Source organism: Sphaerodactylus townsendi, linkage group LG02, assembly GCF_021028975.2.
Source record: "Sphaerodactylus townsendi isolate TG3544 linkage group LG02, MPM_Stown_v2.3, whole genome shotgun sequence".
NCBI lineage: Eukaryota > Metazoa > Chordata > Lepidosauria > Squamata > Sphaerodactylidae > Sphaerodactylus > Sphaerodactylus townsendi.
Window position 1 is genome coordinate 30,638,935 of NC_059426.1, and position 18,527 is coordinate 30,657,461.

At 41.4% G+C, this 18,527-nt stretch overlaps 1 protein-coding gene across 4 annotated transcripts in view; it reads right to left on the reverse strand.

Annotated features, from left to right (window-relative positions):
• UBR3 (ubiquitin protein ligase E3 component n-recognin 3) overlaps nucleotides 1–18,527 on the reverse strand; it is a 118,255-nt gene that overhangs the window by 49,440 nt on the left and 50,288 nt on the right. For all 4 annotated transcript variants that reach the window (XM_048484482.1, XM_048484481.1, XM_048484480.1 and 1 more), the window contains 3 exons: nucleotides 17,994–18,454; nucleotides 7,105–7,193; nucleotides 1,998–2,147 (listed from right to left, as the gene is read on the reverse strand). In XM_048484482.1, the coding sequence (XP_048340439.1) occupies nucleotides 1,998–2,147; nucleotides 7,105–7,193; nucleotides 17,994–18,454 (700 nt within the window). The remainder of the gene's footprint in view (nucleotides 1–1,997; nucleotides 2,148–7,104; nucleotides 7,194–17,993; nucleotides 18,455–18,527) is intronic.

Below are 18,527 nucleotides of genomic sequence, written 5' to 3' on the forward strand. Positions count from 1 at the left end.
TTGTGTTATGATTATTGTTATGCCAAGTAAAGGCTTATTATTATAAAATTTCAGCTTAAAAAAATAGATATCATGACCTTAAAATTTGAAAAGTAAGAACAGTTTAGAGTTGCCTTCAAAAATGTCCCATCCATAAACAGAAACGGCTCATACTCAAGGGCATTTCCCATTTGAGCACAAAGGCCTCTAACCTTCAAAAACAGCTTTGGAGGGAGTTGTGGACTACAGAGGTGAGAAAGTCAAATCTGTGTATGCAGCTTCATTCACGGTTCCTTGGCTCTAATCCTTAACATTTGTACAGTACTTTGAATACCGTACTTTAAAGCAGAGGTCACCAACCTTTTTGAGCCTGTGGGCCTCTCTGGAATTTTGCCAGAGGGTGGTGGGCACAGTCACAAAATGACTGGTATGGGAGGTGAAACCAACCATAATATTTTGATATTTGAAACATTGTTTCTTGTTGTTGCTACTTGATATTATTATTGTTGCTGTGATGTTTATTGATGTTGTATCATGCTGTTGTACACCCCCCTGTGCCTTTTGGGAAACGGCGGTATATAAATTAAGCAGCAGCAGTGGCGTAGTGGCTAAGAGCAGGTGCACTCTTATCTGGAGGAACCAGGTTTGATTCCCAGCTCTGCCGCTTGAGATGTGGAGGCTTATCTGGGGAATTCAGACGAGCCTGTGCACTCCCACACATACCAGATGAGTGACCTTGGGCTAGTCACAGCTTCTCGGAGCTCTCTCAGCACCACCTACCTTACAGGGTGTTTGTTGTGAAGGGGGAAGGGCAAGGAGATTGTAAGCCCCTTTGAGTCTCCTATAGGAGAGAAAGGGGGGATATAAATCCAAACTCTTCTTCTTCTTCTAAATTTCCAATACCAATACCATAATGGCTGCCACAAAAGGCAGAGCCAGGCACACCGAGGAAGCCCCAGGTGCAGGGAAGAAGAGGAGTCATTTTTTTAAAAAATCAAATGGAAAAAGGAATGAGAGAGAATAAAGCCAACGCTGTGGTGGCAGCTGCTGTTGACATAATGTTATTCTAATCTGCACAGCCAATCACATCTCCAGTGGCCAACTACCTTCCCTGACACCCAACAAGTGTTTTTAGAAACTGGGTTGAACCATGCGGGGCTCTGGACTAGGGAGGTTTCTAAAGTACTTCACCTGCATTATGTTGTCATAATAAACAACCAATACTGTTTTTCCCTAGGATGGAAGGTGCTAAGAGATCTTATCAAAGAACTCCCAATACATTCATGGCAGAGGTGATCTTTGAGATAGAGGCATCCTAGCTGGATAGCCACTACACCATACTGGCTCTCACGTGATTACTATTTAACAGAGCTCACAAGGGCTCACTGACACACTGACTTTCTTGAAGAACGATCAGAGGCGGAGCTACAATGGGGCCGGGGGGGGGGGCGTGTTGCACTGGGCGTGTGCCTGGGGGGGAGCAAAAATTTCAGGTTTGTTTTTTGTATTTGTTTGTGTTTTCCAGTTTTTGGCCTGCAGGGGGCGCAGCTTTTAGACTAGCAGAACCAAAATTTCGGGAAGTTTTTTGGGGACTCTCCTGATCATACCACCCAAGTTTGGTGAGGTTTGGTTCAGGAGGTCCAAAGTTATGGACTCCCAAAGGGGGTGCCCCATCCCCTAATGTTTCCAATAGGAACTAATAGGAGATGGGGGCTACACCTTTGAGAGTCCATAACTTTGGACCCCCTGAACCAAACCTCACCAAACCTGGTGGTATCATCAGGATAGTCTCCTAAAGATACCTGGAAATTTTGATGCTCCTAGCCTAAAAACTGCGCCCCTTGCAGGCCGAAAACTGAAAAAACAATAAAAATACAAAGAACACAAATGAACATGGGGGGGAGAGCAAAACACAGATTTTGCTCCGGGCTCCATTTTCCCTAGCTACGCCTCTGATTACAATAGACACAGCTCTGCAGTCCCTCTTAAACCATGAAGGTTCGTTTCTTCAACCGTACCTGAAGAGGCCTGTAAGAGAACAACCAATCCTGCTGGTCGGTCTTCAGTGGAAGGGCCGCTCTGGCCACAAATCACACAGTCGTACATGGCTTCTGAAACATGCTGTTCTGATGCTGTTATCTCCATAGCAATATCTGTATCTGGCGACTCTGAGGAATGGAGGAGAATGGCAGGGAGAATTAACAAGAGATTAGTGAAAGGAAAAGGTTAAAATGTCTGCCATTCCAAGTATTACAATATGCAGTACATTTGACATAATTTTTTTTCAAATAAGGAGCTTACTGTAAATCTCTATACTAAACAAGCATGGATTTGGTAATATTTTGGGTGGCAGCAGCAGTTATCAAGATACAAGATATGTAGACTGAAACAATAAATAAGTTTTCAAAAAAACATGATGAAGAAAATGTAATAAATATATATAAAATATAAAGGCAGTTCTCCTAAACATATGCTGAAAGAAATATAAAAGCAATTCTACTATATCACTGACTTTGAAATGCATTAAATGTTCAGAACCAATACTTATGTCATTCAGTTCCAATACCTAACCCATTATTGAACCAAGATGACCTTGAATATTTCTTATCTTAGGCCTAAATAATACAATACAAGAGCCTTTATTGGCATAGTTATAATACATCCTCCCCAAAGAAAACAATAACAAAGAATCTCTTAATAACAGACACTACAAAATTAGAAAGAACAGAGCTATCCTTTAAAGGATATGATTTCTAGTAAAAATGTGCTCACTAATTCACGAACTATAAGATCAGAATTATTTAACAAGTATAAGATCTTTTGGGTATCTGATCTCCCATCACAGTTCAAAAGAAGAGCATTTGCATATTTCCCCTTAATTCCCTCGTATTTACTGCAACAGAGGAGGGAATGGGTGGCCTAAACAAGATGACACAGCATTCCTAAATCCAGGGATATGGCATCATTTTAGACAGCGGAATAATGAGCCCCACCCCCACCCCCGGTTATCAGGAGCTGATCATTTTGGTTCTTAAAACAGTGGGCTAGGGGGAGACATGGGTGTCTGTCATCCCCCCTGCACAGCATTCCCCAAGTATCCCCATGGATGTATTGTCGAAGGCTTTCACAGCCGGATTGAATTTAAGTGCTGTGGAGTTTCAGTATGGTTAGTTTGCCTCGCTGGGACTGTGGCTGGCATCTTCAGACGATCCTCTGAAGATGCCAGCCACAGATGCAGGCGAAACGTCAGGAGAGAATGCTGCTAGAACACGGCCATCCCGGAAACCACACAGCACCCAAATATCTCCATGGAGTTTGGAAATGCATCCAATTTCTAAAATGGTGCTGTGTCCTTATGATGGACTCAAGGATGCAGTATTGTCTAGTTTGGCCTTTTCATCACCCACCACCTTTTCATCACCTCCTGGTTTTACAGACTGGGGTGGCGGGGGAGGGAGATGGGGACCAGGAAGAGAACCAGGTTTTCTGAACAGCATGGCAATTACTTCCACATTACTTCCAGAATCTTGCTTCAATATTTGATAATCTAGAAGCCAAGAGGAAGTCAACCTTTTTTTTCTACTAGAGGCCCTACAGAAGAAGCAAAGATAGTGTACATCATCAGGTTAGCACACAAAAATCATGTAATACTATATTAGGACTTGCCAAAATATCATGACACAGCACACTCTTTTTGTGATATGCTGGCTGATCCTAATAAAAGACATCTCATGACGTTTGTTTTTAGATTTTTCTGCAGACCAGCACCACATAAACTAGAATACAGTTATCACAGCCATAGTGTATAAACGTTTATCACCACCTAGTGGCAACCAGAAGAATAAGAAGTGAAATAAAAAGGAAGAATGTATTAACAGGAACTCCCTCCCAACAAAAACAAACTAACTAACAACCATATATGCAGCTAACGTATACTATAAATTGGGGTGTGTTTTACAGCTAATTCTTTTCCAGTGGGCTTTTGAAAATACGCCATTTCAAATATCAAGGCTTGACATGACAGAGAAGCCAATTTCACTATACAAACTGATCATCAGTGTTAATATCATAACCATTCTCTGTGTCAAGTTACAAAATTTATATCCCTCCTTTCTGACCAGTGAGGGCCAAAATAGTTAACAACTAAAATCAAAACAAAATAAATTTTCTTTAAGAATACAGCCAATAAATAAGCATATGTTTCCCAAACAAGCCACTGACCTCTCACGTTAACTATTAAATCTAATTAACTCTTTCAGCTACAGTTTGAATTTACATTTAGAAGGATATAGACAAGAGATGTGACACTGCAAATGTTCAACGCTTATGTTCTACTAATTTTAAAGGGGAAATTTAAAACTACTGTTACACCAGTGTGGTGTAGTGGTTAAGAGCAGGTGCACTCTAATATGGAGAACCAGGTTTGATTCCCCGTTCTGCCACTTGAGCTGTGGAGGCTTATCTGGTGAACCAATTAGCTTGTGCACTCCAACACATGCCAGCTGGGTGACCTTGGGCTACTCACAGTTCTTCGGAGCTCTCTCAGTCCCACCCACCTCCCAGGAAGTTTGTTGTTGGGGAAGGGGGAGGGAAGGGAAAGGAGATTGTAAGCTCCTTTGAGTCTCCTTACAGGAGAGAAGAGGGGGTATAAATTCAAACTCCTCTTCTTAGTTCCACTGAAATCAATGGGATTCATAAACTGAATCTGTACTTATTAAATATCAATCTGGTAATGTATTAATAGGACAACATGATTTGTCTGTGTTTATTTCTGAGGGGGGAATCCTTTAAATAAACATTCTCAAATAATCATATTTACTGACAATCATATTTATTCAAGTTAATGGTCTATATCAGTGAAATTGACAAATTAACTAATACATTTCACTGAAGCATTCTCATTGTTCTTATATAAAGAGTATACATCTCTGGCATTCATAACTGCCTGACATTCTAGAGCAAAATTTATGTGTTCAAAAAACAGTATTCTCAGCCAAGGTTCCTAAGTTACCAAACCGCTGCCCTAAATCAAGAACTTCAGTCCTTCCCAGTTTATACTGAAACGCTGGCTAACACAATGGGTCACATACTCTGACTGATGAAACTGCAAAAGATTCAATTAACGTATTGTCGAAGGCTTTCACGGCCGGAAACACGGCCATACAGCCCGGAAACCACACAGCACCCAAGATTCAATTAACATTTGCATGCAGGCTTTGGCAAAAAAACCCACTCAAAATAAAAGTTCACAAGTACTTTTCTTGTTAATTAATATCTGGAACCGGTGGTTTCTCTGCACTAGTTTATTCAAGAAGGATGAACATCCTTCAGTGCTCACAGTGCTATATCTTATCGCAGTCATTGCAGGCTCTGAACCATCACTGGGACTACCTGGGACTGGAACAGGAAAAATAAATGTGCAGAATGATTTCCAGTGGCCACAGCTAGTCTTCAGCTAACAAAAATTCAAATGTAATGATCAGTGGCATTCGTGCCCTTAATCAGTTTTAGACAATGAGTTTAAGCTTTCAATCCTACCTAACATTTCTGCACAGAAGGGATTTCTATCCATGGGGTAGGACCACCCTGCTCCCCTTCCCTACTGCAGCTCCTGGGGTTTGGGTCCTCCAGGGGGAAGCTGCAGGAGATGGGAATCAGTGAAATTCGCTCGCCTTCTGTCCACAAAAATTGTAGGTGAGATCCAAACCAATCTAGAAAACAAATGAGCACCAGGCAGCACTGGAAGCAGGAATTAACCTTGACCAATATGTCTGGTCCATAAGATCAGCGCACCGTGTGGTACTAAATGCCTTGTGTTTGCTGGGCTGAAGGCAATGAATTGAAGAAACAGCTAATACCCCCAACATGCTAAATAGAGTTTACAATCTGTAACTGGAAGCAGCGTTGCTCTTGCAGAACCACAGTGTGTCAAGGGGGTCCCCAAGCACTGAAGCAACAATCAGAATGTTAATATCTTTGGCCCTAGCCCAGCATGTAGAGTCTCAGAAGTCCAGTCACAGCTAATTTATGTTCCTACCTGGAATCAGAAGAGGAGATGCTAGAGAACCTGTGTCCCCTTGCTGTTAAGAATAGTATGGACCTTTTCCCTGTTTCCCAAAAATGCACTTCCATTCAAGGACTGAGAGACTGTTTTTTCCTATTCCCTTAATTAATTCAAATGAGAGTCAGCAGGCAATGTTATTACCCCCTTGTTAAAAGAAATTCTACATTGAAGGAACCCTAAATTACCAATCACGTTCAATGGATTTTTAAAAAAAATCATAAATGATGAAAATGAAGAAGAGATTATTTTATTTGCAGGCAATCGAGACAGCTTTGAAGGTCATGGTTGAATATGTGTTACTGCATTAACAACAAGAGCCTCACTAAGGCCCCTTCCGCACATGCAGAATCCACTTACAAACAATTGGGAAAGTGGATTGAAAGTGCATTATTCTGCATGTGCGGAAGAGGCCAAAGTCTCTCTTGAAGCCCAAGGTTGGCCTTATGCCATGGTAACAATGAGTGGCTTTGCACACTTCCGCCAGAAGGTGAAGACTTCTTTGGTTTTAATGGGTCTGCTGATGTGTTTTTCCTAATGCTCGTTTTAACTGTTAGCTGCCTTCGTGGCTCTGGCAGAAAGGCAGGGTACACATTTTTACAAATAAATCATTGTTCCTCGGTGGTTCTACTAATTACTGGCAGCCATTACCAGATAAGTACATGGTGGTTACTCACTGTTGTCTCATCAAAACTTTCAGTGAGGTCCTAGGATTCCATCGCGTTCTTTTCCCTCAGCTCCTGCCAGTTCAGCATGCACATTAATGTGCAAGTTTTGAACATCTGTTAATAGACTACTATCTAAAACAGGATTGGGCTTAAATCTGGTTTTGAAGTGAGATTCTGGTTTCCTGGATCTATTACTGGACAGTTTTTAAAAAACAAACAAATAACTGTTTAGGTACCTAAAATGGAGACCAAACATAGTAGATACTTCTTGCTCCCTGCAATTTTTTTTTGTTTTTGGGTGGCAGCAACTTCTCCATTAATTGTGTCCTAGTTTACTCTTTTAGTCTCATTTCTAAAGCCCATCAGACATAAACACGTACAGCATTCAGGACTTACCAACATCCATGGCGGTTTCCATGAAGCTTTTCTGTCTCGATGCAAATTCAGCTAACAACTTCTGCTGCCTCTCTCTAGCCTTCTGACGCCTGGGTGAAGAAGAAAGAAGTGGATTCGTAAGAGTTAGCATGAAGGGGACTTTACGTCTGAAGGGCACAAAAAGTTCCCAGGTGTTGCAGAATATCTAGAAGACCTTTTCCCCCCAAACAGTATCTGCGATAGTCTCCCAAACTCAACAACTGGACTTTACACAGAAGTTTCTCCAATCCCGGTCTGAGTATCACCTCTGTTACCACTACCTGGGTAACAGGTAGCAGCAGCAGCAGCAGCGTAGTGGTTAAGAGCAGGTGTACTCTAATCTGGAGGAACCGGGTTTGATTCCCCGCTCTGCCACTTGAGCTATGAAGGCTTATCTGGGGAATTCAGATTAGTCTGTACCTGTGGTGGCGAACCTATGGCACTCCAGATGTTCATGGACTACAATTCCCATCAGACCCTGCCAGCATGGGAATTGTAGTCCATGAACATCTGGAGTGCCGTAGGTTTGCCATCACTGGCCTATACACTCCCAGCACACATGCCAGCTGGGTGACCTTGGGATAGTCACAGCTTTACGGAGCTCCCTCAGCCCCACCTACCTCACAGTGTGTTTGTTGTGAGCAGGGAAGGGAAAGGAGTTTGTAAGCCCCCTTGAGTCTCCCAGAGGAGAAAGGGGGGATATAAATCCAACTCTTCTTCTTCTTTTTCTACTTGCTCCCCAGGTAAACCCCCCATGTACCATCTAACTGGCTGTATTATTCAAAAAGGACTGCTGGCAAAACATTCTATCTCACGCATTGCTAACAAAAATTAGAATATTTCTGTCCTAGATTCAAAGCTTTTATTTTCCATTATCATGCTACAATATTTGAAAACAATGGCATAATTAGCCACTGATATCCATACAGGATGGGATGACGTGTCAAATTTTATTTTTCATGGCTTTAACAGGAGTCTAAATTGCCTGGCCCAAAATCTGACAGGAACATACCACAGAAATATAGACATTTCAGTTACATTTCACATAAATCCATCCACATAACAAAATTAATACTCAATATCTTTTCAAAAGGATGCAGTCGGGAAACAAAATGAATTTTGTTCAAAAGCCAAGATGGTTCCAAAAAAATCAAGACTTAATTGCTTTGGAGTTCATTACGATAAGAGGTATTGAAATGATTGGCAGTGAACTAAAAAGACAACTTCAAAAACTATTTAAGCAACTGGACTCAGTGTCCCAATACCACCTCTTTACTGTTTTTGGCAAGTTTACATCCCATCCCAATTAAGTTACAAGCTTGAACATGCGGAGAGCGGGAGGACAGTGGAGAGAAACAGCTTATGGGTCTCTCAGTCCAGGCTTACCACTGGATATTTTCAAGTTTTTCATATTTACCAACAAGTCTTGTACACTCTGACAAAGCTGATGGAACAGTACATATCATAATAAAACCAAGATGCATACAGCATCTTGTGGGATACAGTACCACCAAAGGGAAGACCATTATGGTGTATGGGGCAGGGAAGAAGTGGCAAAGATCCCTTAGTCTAGGGGCAACGTCTTCCTCCAGCATAAGGAGCCTTCCTTCAATGAACAGACTTCTCTTGCGGCAAAAGCTTTCTTGCAATGGATGAAAATGCTACCATTAGTGGAACAGATCTGTAGAATCCAACCTAACAATAAGGAATCCATATATCTGCTGCATTGCAGCCAGAACTAAACTTCTACAATATCCAAAACACAGACCTCCCAAATCTCAATTACATCTTCCTCACTGACAGTCTGAGGTGAATTCAAATACAGTTGAGCATCCTTAGCTCCACACAAAACAGGATGCAACCATATTGTGAGGCAATTTTCATAACTATATTTCTAAGAGAGTCTCTCACAGCCTAGATTATGCCTTTATTAAACAGGCTAACTGTAAATAGAGACCCCCTAATATGGAGACATAAACAAACTGACAGATTCAGTACAGCTCCGTGATTTTCCACAATGGCCCACAGGGCTCAACAGAGATGGGGGGGGCAGGGCGGGGAGGAATTACTGCACAAGCAGCTTTGCTAAACTCTCCTCTAGCTCGATGCCTTGGTTTCTATGGCAATGACTTCTGTGGGTGATGCCAAGTTTGCCTTTGTACGATGAAGGAACAATGAAGAAAATAGGTCATCACTGAGTGCTCACAAGCCCACTCAGTCTTCATTACTGTAAAACTGGACTTTGTATTCCTCCAAAATGGAGCTGTCAAGCAAACAGTTTAATTCCTCAATCTGAGATTCTAATTCACTTGGAGACAAAAGTACATGAATTGGGCTCCCTGCCCCCAACCCATTCCTAACCTTGGTGGTTTCTGCACAGCCCGAATATCACAGGCTGAGGGTTGTATTTATCCTGTTTTGGGGAAGAATTTCACACAGGGCTCTTCCCCAGAATGGGTTCAGCCCATTATATTTCCCTCAACACGAAAACCCAAGGAGCCACAGCAACCTGGACTGTTTGCCATCACTTCCTGGAGGGGAGAAATCTCCAGTGCAAAGGCAAACGGGAAACTGGGTCCATTAACAATGTGTTACACATGTTATTAGTGTGCTGCGCAGAAACCCACCCGTCTGACAAAGATTTGGCAAGCATTCCTCACAACGTAACACTCTTCTTATGATCTCTTCATGGTGTGGGAATGTACGTCGGAAGCTCCATGCCACATGGGAACAGCCCATGTTGCAGTTTCTTACTAACACCAGCCTTCACCAGGTTGCAGAAGAGAAGCTGTGGCATACAGGTGAGGGGAGGGGAAAGCATCATGGGACCCTCCTACGTGTGTGGGGTGTGTGTGTGTGTGTGGTGTGTGTGTGTGTGTGTGTGATATCCCCCCCCCTTTCCCTGCAGGGCTCAGGGCAGGTTACAACATAAAAAAACTTAACAAGTAAACTTTTAAAATACAACACTCCTATAAAAACAATTAAATTCAATTAAATTCAATACTAAGGGCCCACATTAAAACCAATGGCATTAAAATAACCTTTCCACTTGCCGCCCACCCGCCACCCCCGCGCCCAGAGGGCAAAAGAGATGGTCTATATATAAAACATTCAATCCGGATGGCTAGATGGAAAGGCCTGGTAGAACAACCATATTTTGCAGGCCCTGGCAATTCTCAAAGACTTCTGGCAATTCCTCTGCAGCACAAGAAGGAATATACTGCAGTAGCTCCAACAGGCCCAGGAAGGAACGAGGAGCAGCCATTTCTACCACGAAGAGCTACAGATCTTTCTGTTACCATAATTAATAGCCTTGGGTCAGAGTTCAAAACAAAAATACTCTGGATATATCTGTGCGAGCACCATGTGCCTTTGCATGACCCTTTCCTACTAAGGATACTATCTAATAACAGAAATTGGGTGGTTCTCACAAACAACAACAAAACTTACATGCTACATTCTTGAACACTTGGAACAAGAAATAACATACCGGTAGGATAGCAGCAGCAAGCCTTTATTGGCATAGACAACACTACAACAATAGTAAAAGACTGATTAAAAAAAACATATACAATACAGGAAATAAATGTTAAATGGAAGGAAAACTACTGGCATTTAGTACTTTCCAGGAGAAAGTCTGCCACTATTATACAAAGAGAAGGATCAGGATTGTCCAGCAAGTAGTGTAATCTAAATAAATCGGGGAGAACGGTAAATGTAAAGGAGTAAGATTCACATACTTGGATCTGATTTCCTTGAATCTGAAACAGTGTAGTAATTGGTGGGCCAGAGATTCAATTGAGCCATCATTACACCGGCACAATCTTTTAGCCTTTTCTTGCTTGTATAATATAGGGGAACTATTCCAAATCTCTTTCTTCTGAAATATTTTCAGAAGGGATTTGTTTAAACAGGATGTTACTTGTTTTTATTTTAAGCTTAAATATTAATCGTACCATCAAAACATTACTAGAAAACGTCAGGAAAATCAGAAGGTAGAATAACAATATCAAAATTTTTATTTTTAAGCAACAGTTTTCTGAAAAAAAATGCCACCTTCTAATCTTCTTTTGCATAGGCATGTACTTTGCTTATCCTATCAGTATACTGGTTCTTGAAATGATAGCTTTCTAACCAGCAGGAGAGCTGAATAATCTTCAGAAGGCTTCAATTCAAGAAATACCAAAGATGCACTCAGTGCTTACAGTACACAAACACCACTCTTGTTTTCTGACAAGTAAATGCAATCACAAAATTATTCCAATTTTCACAACACAACTGACACATCACAAAACTAATGTTTCCAAGGCTCTGAAGTTTACAAATTGTATCATACACAGCCAACACAGTTCAAAAAGCACATGCAAATTTGCATGTGTTTTAAGGCAATGCAAACAGATGTAAGCTAACACATATACTAACTGCAGCCCAGTAAGACTCTGGGTATCAGGCATACTATACATTTGGCTTCCTTGGGACATGAACACAAGCAGGTCTACCCCCTACCCTGTATTTCTCGCCTGCCCCCCACCAAGTGTCAGTAGCAACAACTGAGTTCCCTAAATTCATGGCCAGGGGGTGAATGAATGCGGAAAAAACAAAAGAAAGGCAAAAAAACAAACAAACCAAAAACAGCTCCACCTTGGCTTTTCTGTTTATCAGCATTTTTGGTAACAGCTGCAGATTCAACATCAGAACTAAAAGTCAGGAGTTTAGTCACTGCTGACTTGCAATGGCGCTGCTACGATGCTAAAAGGTAAAAAGCAGGGAAAGGTAGCTGCAGAAAGGAAAACAAGGTGGCTGGCCTATTTATTTAGTACAACATTTATATTCTGTCTTTCCTTACGGTTCAAAACAGCTTCCAATAGTTAATGACACAGTGAGAGCCAAAGCTAAAATAGCACACACCCAAATCTCCCCCTCCCCCTTAGGAGATGCGTGCCACTCAAACCCGTCAAAAGCCCTGGTGAACAGGCAAGCTTTGCAGGGCCTCCTGAAGATCCCAGGGGGGGGAAGGGGGGCTCCTCTCACCTTTTCAGGGGGCCAATTTTACAGAGCTTGAGCCCCGACAGAGAAGGTCCAGGCTTTAGTTGAAGCCAGACAGACCATCCGAAATGGTGGCATTGCCCACAGAGAACATCAAACACTATTAGTTAATCATTGTTCAGAAGTTCCTCGGGCATCTTTACTTTGCTTAGACATTGTTTGAAGAATATTTAAAAAAAAACATATTTAACGACAGTTCACATATCATATTTTATGTGGATTAATATATACTAAACAAATTCAAATTATGGAAACATTTATATTCTCCCTTTTAACCCTATAAGACTGTTGACATTTTTTAAAACTAAGGAACAGTTCAAATACTAAGTTCTGTCAGCATATACGGAGGCGGTCAAATTCCAATTAAAAAGTACTCATATTTCATACACCAATAAAATGGTGGTGGAAAATACCATCAAGCCACATCTGACTTGTAACAAACAGGACCCCCTTTAGTATAAAAATAATACATTTGTTACACCCATTTAAAATTCGCATGAATTGACTCCTGAAAAATAGACTGCAATGGAAAATTAATATTACAAAATTTTAATAGAGAAGATGTATTTGCTCTAATACAAGCACTTAGCTACAGAAGTTAGCATTTTTAAAAAATCAGCAAACATTTGTAGTTCATTTCCTAATTCTATTAATCCACACTCAGCCCACATGCTTCCACTATCATGCAAAATTTAATAACAGTTTTTAAGTAGCTTATTTTTCATTTTTCAAAAAAGCCACAGTACTATGTAATGAAATGCTTTGTTTATGAATGTTCCAATCTACGGCTGCCAACAGAACAAAGTCTTGGGAGCTAATCCATAGGCGAGAATGAAGAACAGACTTCCAGATCAATTATAACTTTCCATGAGGGCAACACTCATACTGGATACAAGATTGGTTTTCCATAAATTTAATTTAAGTAAATTAAATAGAGCTTTCTCTCAGGATCCCACAAAGCTGCTCTTTGTGACAGAAAAACATCAGGAATATTTTCATACGTTATATGAGCTTATGATTCAATACATATAACTAAAAAATTCTGCACTTTTACTGACCACTCCATTTGAGAAGAGGAAATCTCTCTCTTCCTATGTAGAGCTGGACATCCTTTGCAGAAAGCAACTGAATTTTTGTTATCTACCTCATAACTTGCGTTTAACTGAAGCCCAGTAACAATGGGCAGCTCTTTACAGTTCTATCACATGTCAAAACCTACACTTCCAACATGCACAGATATTGGAATTAAACATCTTATTCAGACTTTGTGGAGTTAAATGTGTGAGAGTATATGTGCGTGCACACACACTATCAAGTCACAGCTGTCTTATTTATTTATTTATTTATTTATTTATTTATTTATTTATTTATTTATTTATTCGATTTGGTAAACCGCCCTACCCCCAAAGGGCTTATGATGACCCAGTGGAGTTTTTAAGGCAAGAGATATTCAGAAGTGGTTTGCCACTTCAGGGTATCTTCGTGAGCCCCTACTGATGATACCACCCAGGTTTGGTGAAGTTTGGTTCAGGGGGTCCAAAGTTATGGACTCTCAAAGGTGTAGCCCCCATCTCCTATTAGCTCCCATTGGAAACAATGGGGATGGGGCACTCCCTTTTAAAGTCCATAACTTTGAATTCCCTATACCGAACCTCACCAAACCTGGGTGATATCATCAGGAGAGTCTCCCAAAAAATCCCTGAAATTTTGGTGCTGCTAGCCTAAAAACTGCGCCCTCTGCAGGCCAAAAACAGAAAAACACTGAAAATACAAAAAATCTCACAAACAAACCTGCAGTTTTTGCGCCCCCCACAAGGGGGCGCCCTGAGCAACTGCCCACTTTGCCCAATGGGAGGAATACCTCTGACTAGATGTTTTATGGTTTACTGTTTTATTTTATTTAAGATGATTGAGACAGCCACCATCTAAGATTTAACTTGTAATAAGACATCCCCTGAAAATCAGACGTAGTCGAGGTTTTGCTGAAGTGCGAAATATAAGGCATCCCCCAAAAGTAAGACATAGCAAAGTTTTTGTTTGGAAGCATGCCCGACGAACAGAACACAGAAAAATAAGACACCCGCTGAAAATAAGACATAGCGCACCTTTGGGAGCAAAAATTAATATAAGACACTGTCTTATTTTCGGGGAAACACGGTAACTTATGTTTTTTCTGTTTGTACTATGTTGGAAGCCGCCCTGAGCCCATGAGGGAAAGGGGAGCATTCACGTTTAAGAAAATAAAATAAATACAATATAGAGTCTGCTGTCAGTGGATCTAATTATGCCCACACATTAAAGATCAGGGATCTTATGTCTAGCTTGGATAAATGACGCTGATTAGAAAGGATAAATTCTGACATGGCTCTGTATGTTTTTATCTTATCGGTATTGTTTGTTTAAAGTTGGCTTTATATGTAATTGGGTCGGTAGACCGCAATAAATTTATTGTATTGTATGGCCACAGGCACAGATATATTAGACAGATTGAAGGATGATATGTATATCGGTGGCTGCTATTCATGATGACTAAAGGAAACTAAAGGGAATCTCCACATGCAAAGGCAAAAACCTCTGAATACCAGTGCCAGGGAAGACCTTGGCCTCTATGCCCTGTTTTTGGCCCTCCGGGATGCTCACTGCATGTGACAGGATGCCAGGCTACATGGATCACTGGTCTGACCTTATATTCTTCTTCTAATAACCTGTGAAGAGTTTGGCTCATAGACAGATCAAGGGGAAAAAAGACACAGATCAACTCGTTGTCAGTACAGACACAACTGCAAACCCATTTGGTGTTCTCTTTAATACTGACGCTTTCACACTAAACAAAAATACTCAGGTAGCGTTTGTGCCAGTGTGTCCAATAAGTATTAAAATGCACACATATCACAGGCAAGTAGCAAAATATAAAGGAGCAGTCCAGGGGAAGTGGAGAATCGGAGACCTACAGGTGAGGAATCAGAGGAAAGTGTTTTGCTGATGGAAATTAATGATGGCAGAGTGATACTGTGGGGATGAGTGTGTTATATTGAGATGAGGGAGCGCACAAAGGAGGAGTGAAGGGCCACAAAGGCAAGCAAATCAGTCAAGAGAAAAATCAGTATTTATAGGTCTGATAATGAACTGCAGGTGCTCAAGAGATGCAGTAGTGACAGAAAAAAAGATTTGGAGAGACATTTCCTATCCTAAGAAGTCCTTCTTCAGCAGTGCCCTCTGCACAACACAGTGATAAGAATGCTCAATTTAAAAGAGGAAGAATCACCAGTCAAATACACATTTGCATATAATTTAATGTGACTGCTTTGCTGTTACCACATTTTTTACGTATGACTCAATCCATGCAACGAGATCAAAGAGATGACAGCAAGGCCAGACAGCAACAAGGGCACGTCATCAGAACAGTGGCACTCAAACAGAAGCGTGGCCAAGGTTGCCACTGGAGAGATCTGGTCACAAGATCAGCACGACTGCTCAGTTACAAGGAGCAATCAAGACAAAACAGTAAATGACTCTAGAATACTAAGGCAGGCTTCAGGTATTGAAATGTAACAAACTAGAGAACCCAAAGACATCTTGGGAGCATTGGGAATGCTGTCAGCGCACAGTTACATTAACAGGAGCAGGGAAATGATGCAGAACATTCTAGATGTCGAACAGTTTGTGGAAATATCTGGCCAGAACAATGGAAGAATCTGCCACACTCCAAGATAGGGGTCAAAGGAGGAGGAGGAGGAGTTTGGATTTATATCTCCCCTTTCTCTCATGTAGGAGACTTAAAGGGGCTTACAATCTCCTTGCCCTCCCTCCCCCCAACAAACACCCTGTGAGTTGGGTGGGGCTGAGAGAGCTCCAAAGAACTGTGACTAGCCCAAGGTCCCCAGTTGGAATGTGCCGCAAGGACTGTACCACATGGTATGGCCCAGCTAGGTGCATGTGGCGGCTATGAAAATGTGGCGGCAGGAAGTTGAAAACCAGCATTCCCCTTTGAGGCCTGAATTAGATATGGCACTGCATAAGTATTCAGCACAAACAGTACAACTAAAGTTTGCTGGTGATCTGCTTTAATAAACATCAGGGGACAGAGGTTTAGTAGGATCTTCCCATGAGTCAGTGGCTATGCACAGAAATAGCCTCAACATTTCCACAGCTTGGTAATGCTGTCAAGTCACAGCTGATTCATAACAACTCTGGAGGGGTTTTGAAGCAAAAGCCAAACAGAAGCAGAGGCAGCAGAAGAGTTGGATTTATATCCCCCCTTTCTCTCCTGTAGGAGACTCAAAGGGGCTGACAATCTCCTTGCCCTCCCTCCCCGCAACAAACACCCTGTGAGTTGGGTGGGGCTGAGAGAGCTCCAAAGAACTGTGACTAGCCCAAGGTCACCCAGTTGGAATGTGCTGGAGTGCACAAGCTAATCTGGTTCACCTGATAAGCCTCCACAACTGGAAGAGTGGGGAATCAAACACGGTTCTCCAGATTAGAGTGCATCTGCTCTTAACCACTACAGCAGATGCCTGATGGGGAGTAGATTCTTCAAACACCCCTCAAAGTCAGTTCACTTCCCACAAAATTCAATGACTTTCTATAAAGTGCCACAAAATGCATCTGCTTGCAATTTCTAATATGATTCAAAGTTTCCACAGTTAATTTTCAAAGATAAAGAGTATCGTAAATTAACTGACTTCTGGAAATGTTTTCAATTTGAAATAAATAGGTACAATTTTTTGTTAGCATTGCCAGTTTAAATGGAGTAAACATCTATAGATTAGCTGTTTCAAAATACAAATATACATTCACAATGACTGAAATGTTTCCATTGTGAAATAAGGACAGACAAAAAAAAATACTAGGGTTTAACTGCACATATTTCAAATCCTGATTAAACAGGAACCATGACATCAGCAGCAGTTAAAGACTCCATCAAATATATTCCTTAACTATATATAAACCAGGAGGTGAGACCTTCACTCCTAAAACAGGGGAAGGTTTGGTGAGGGAATACACAATTCCACTGCTGGCTTTTTAGATAGGGTAAAAAGGAAGCAAAAACCACTATCCATGCAAAAACACCAAACAAATCCACCAAAAACAAAAAAATGACCAACCCAGTATAAGTGACATCAGGATATTATAAGTATTCAGTATAAGTGACATCATGATATTAAGTCCCTCTCATGCCAAGGTACGTTGTCATGAAAGGGTCTTCAAGATCATGATGACCTGAAATATCTGCTTGTTTGTTTTACAGTATCTAGCCTGGTGAAGAGAAGAAAAGTAGGTTTTTATATCCTGCTCTTCTCTACCTTAAGGAGCAGCTTACAATCATTTCTCTTCCTTGCCCCCAAACCTTGTGTGGTAGGTGAGTCTGAGTGAGTTCTGAGCGAACTGTTACTGGGCCCAAAGTCACCCAGCAGGCTTCATGAGGAGGAGTGGAGAATCGAGTCGGGTTTTCCAGATAAAACTTCATCACTTTTAACTGCTGCATTATGCTGGCTGATGAAGAGTTCTGGAGAATTCGAAAGCTTGCACACTATTGTATCTCACTGGTTGATCTTACTAAAAGTATTAAAAGGGACAATGTTGGAAGGGCTTTTACTTTTGGAAACCACAAAACGAAGACAGCATCATATCTGCACTGACCCCCACCCCCGCACCCCCACCCCACCCCCAGTGCCCACCAATCAAACTAACTACCAACAGGGGCTCTAAATCCACAGAGGATCCTCAATCAGGAAAAGAAAAGCCTATATCTGGAAAAGAAGTTCATTAATTCAAAATACGGTCAAGCATTAAGGCACTGAAACAGCTGCTTTCCTATACCCTACCTTTCTTCTTTGTCCAACGTCTTCTTCTCTGTGGGGCTAATCTTTTTAGGGGGCACAGGCGGAGTCACTTTTCTACATATTTCTTCAATTATACGTTTGTTCATTCTGCTTTGAAGTGCAGCTTTCAATAGTATCCTTTCAACAGCCGTCATCCCGTCCCCGTGAAAATATTTAGGGTTTTCTTGCGGAAGTAAAGTTTCCATGTCCTCCAACCAGGGAGGGTAATAAGAGTTTTGCTTTCCTGACAGTTTATGGTGAAGCTTAACCAGCAAAGACAAGATGCTTTCTTTGACCTCCAGAATAGCTGTTGTTAGCTGGGGTGTTGCGCCCGGAGCAGACCATTTCATGGAAGTCTTGGGCCGAACCGCCTGACTGGCTTCGCTGGTGTTGCGGTTGATGATTTCCTGAAATTTCTTCCTACGCTCTGCCACCAAGCTGAACACCTGTGCTGTCCCTGAATTCTTGAAGGAAACAAGGAAAGTATAATTAGATGTCATAATTTGATGTAAAAAAAAACACTACAGGCTACTGAAA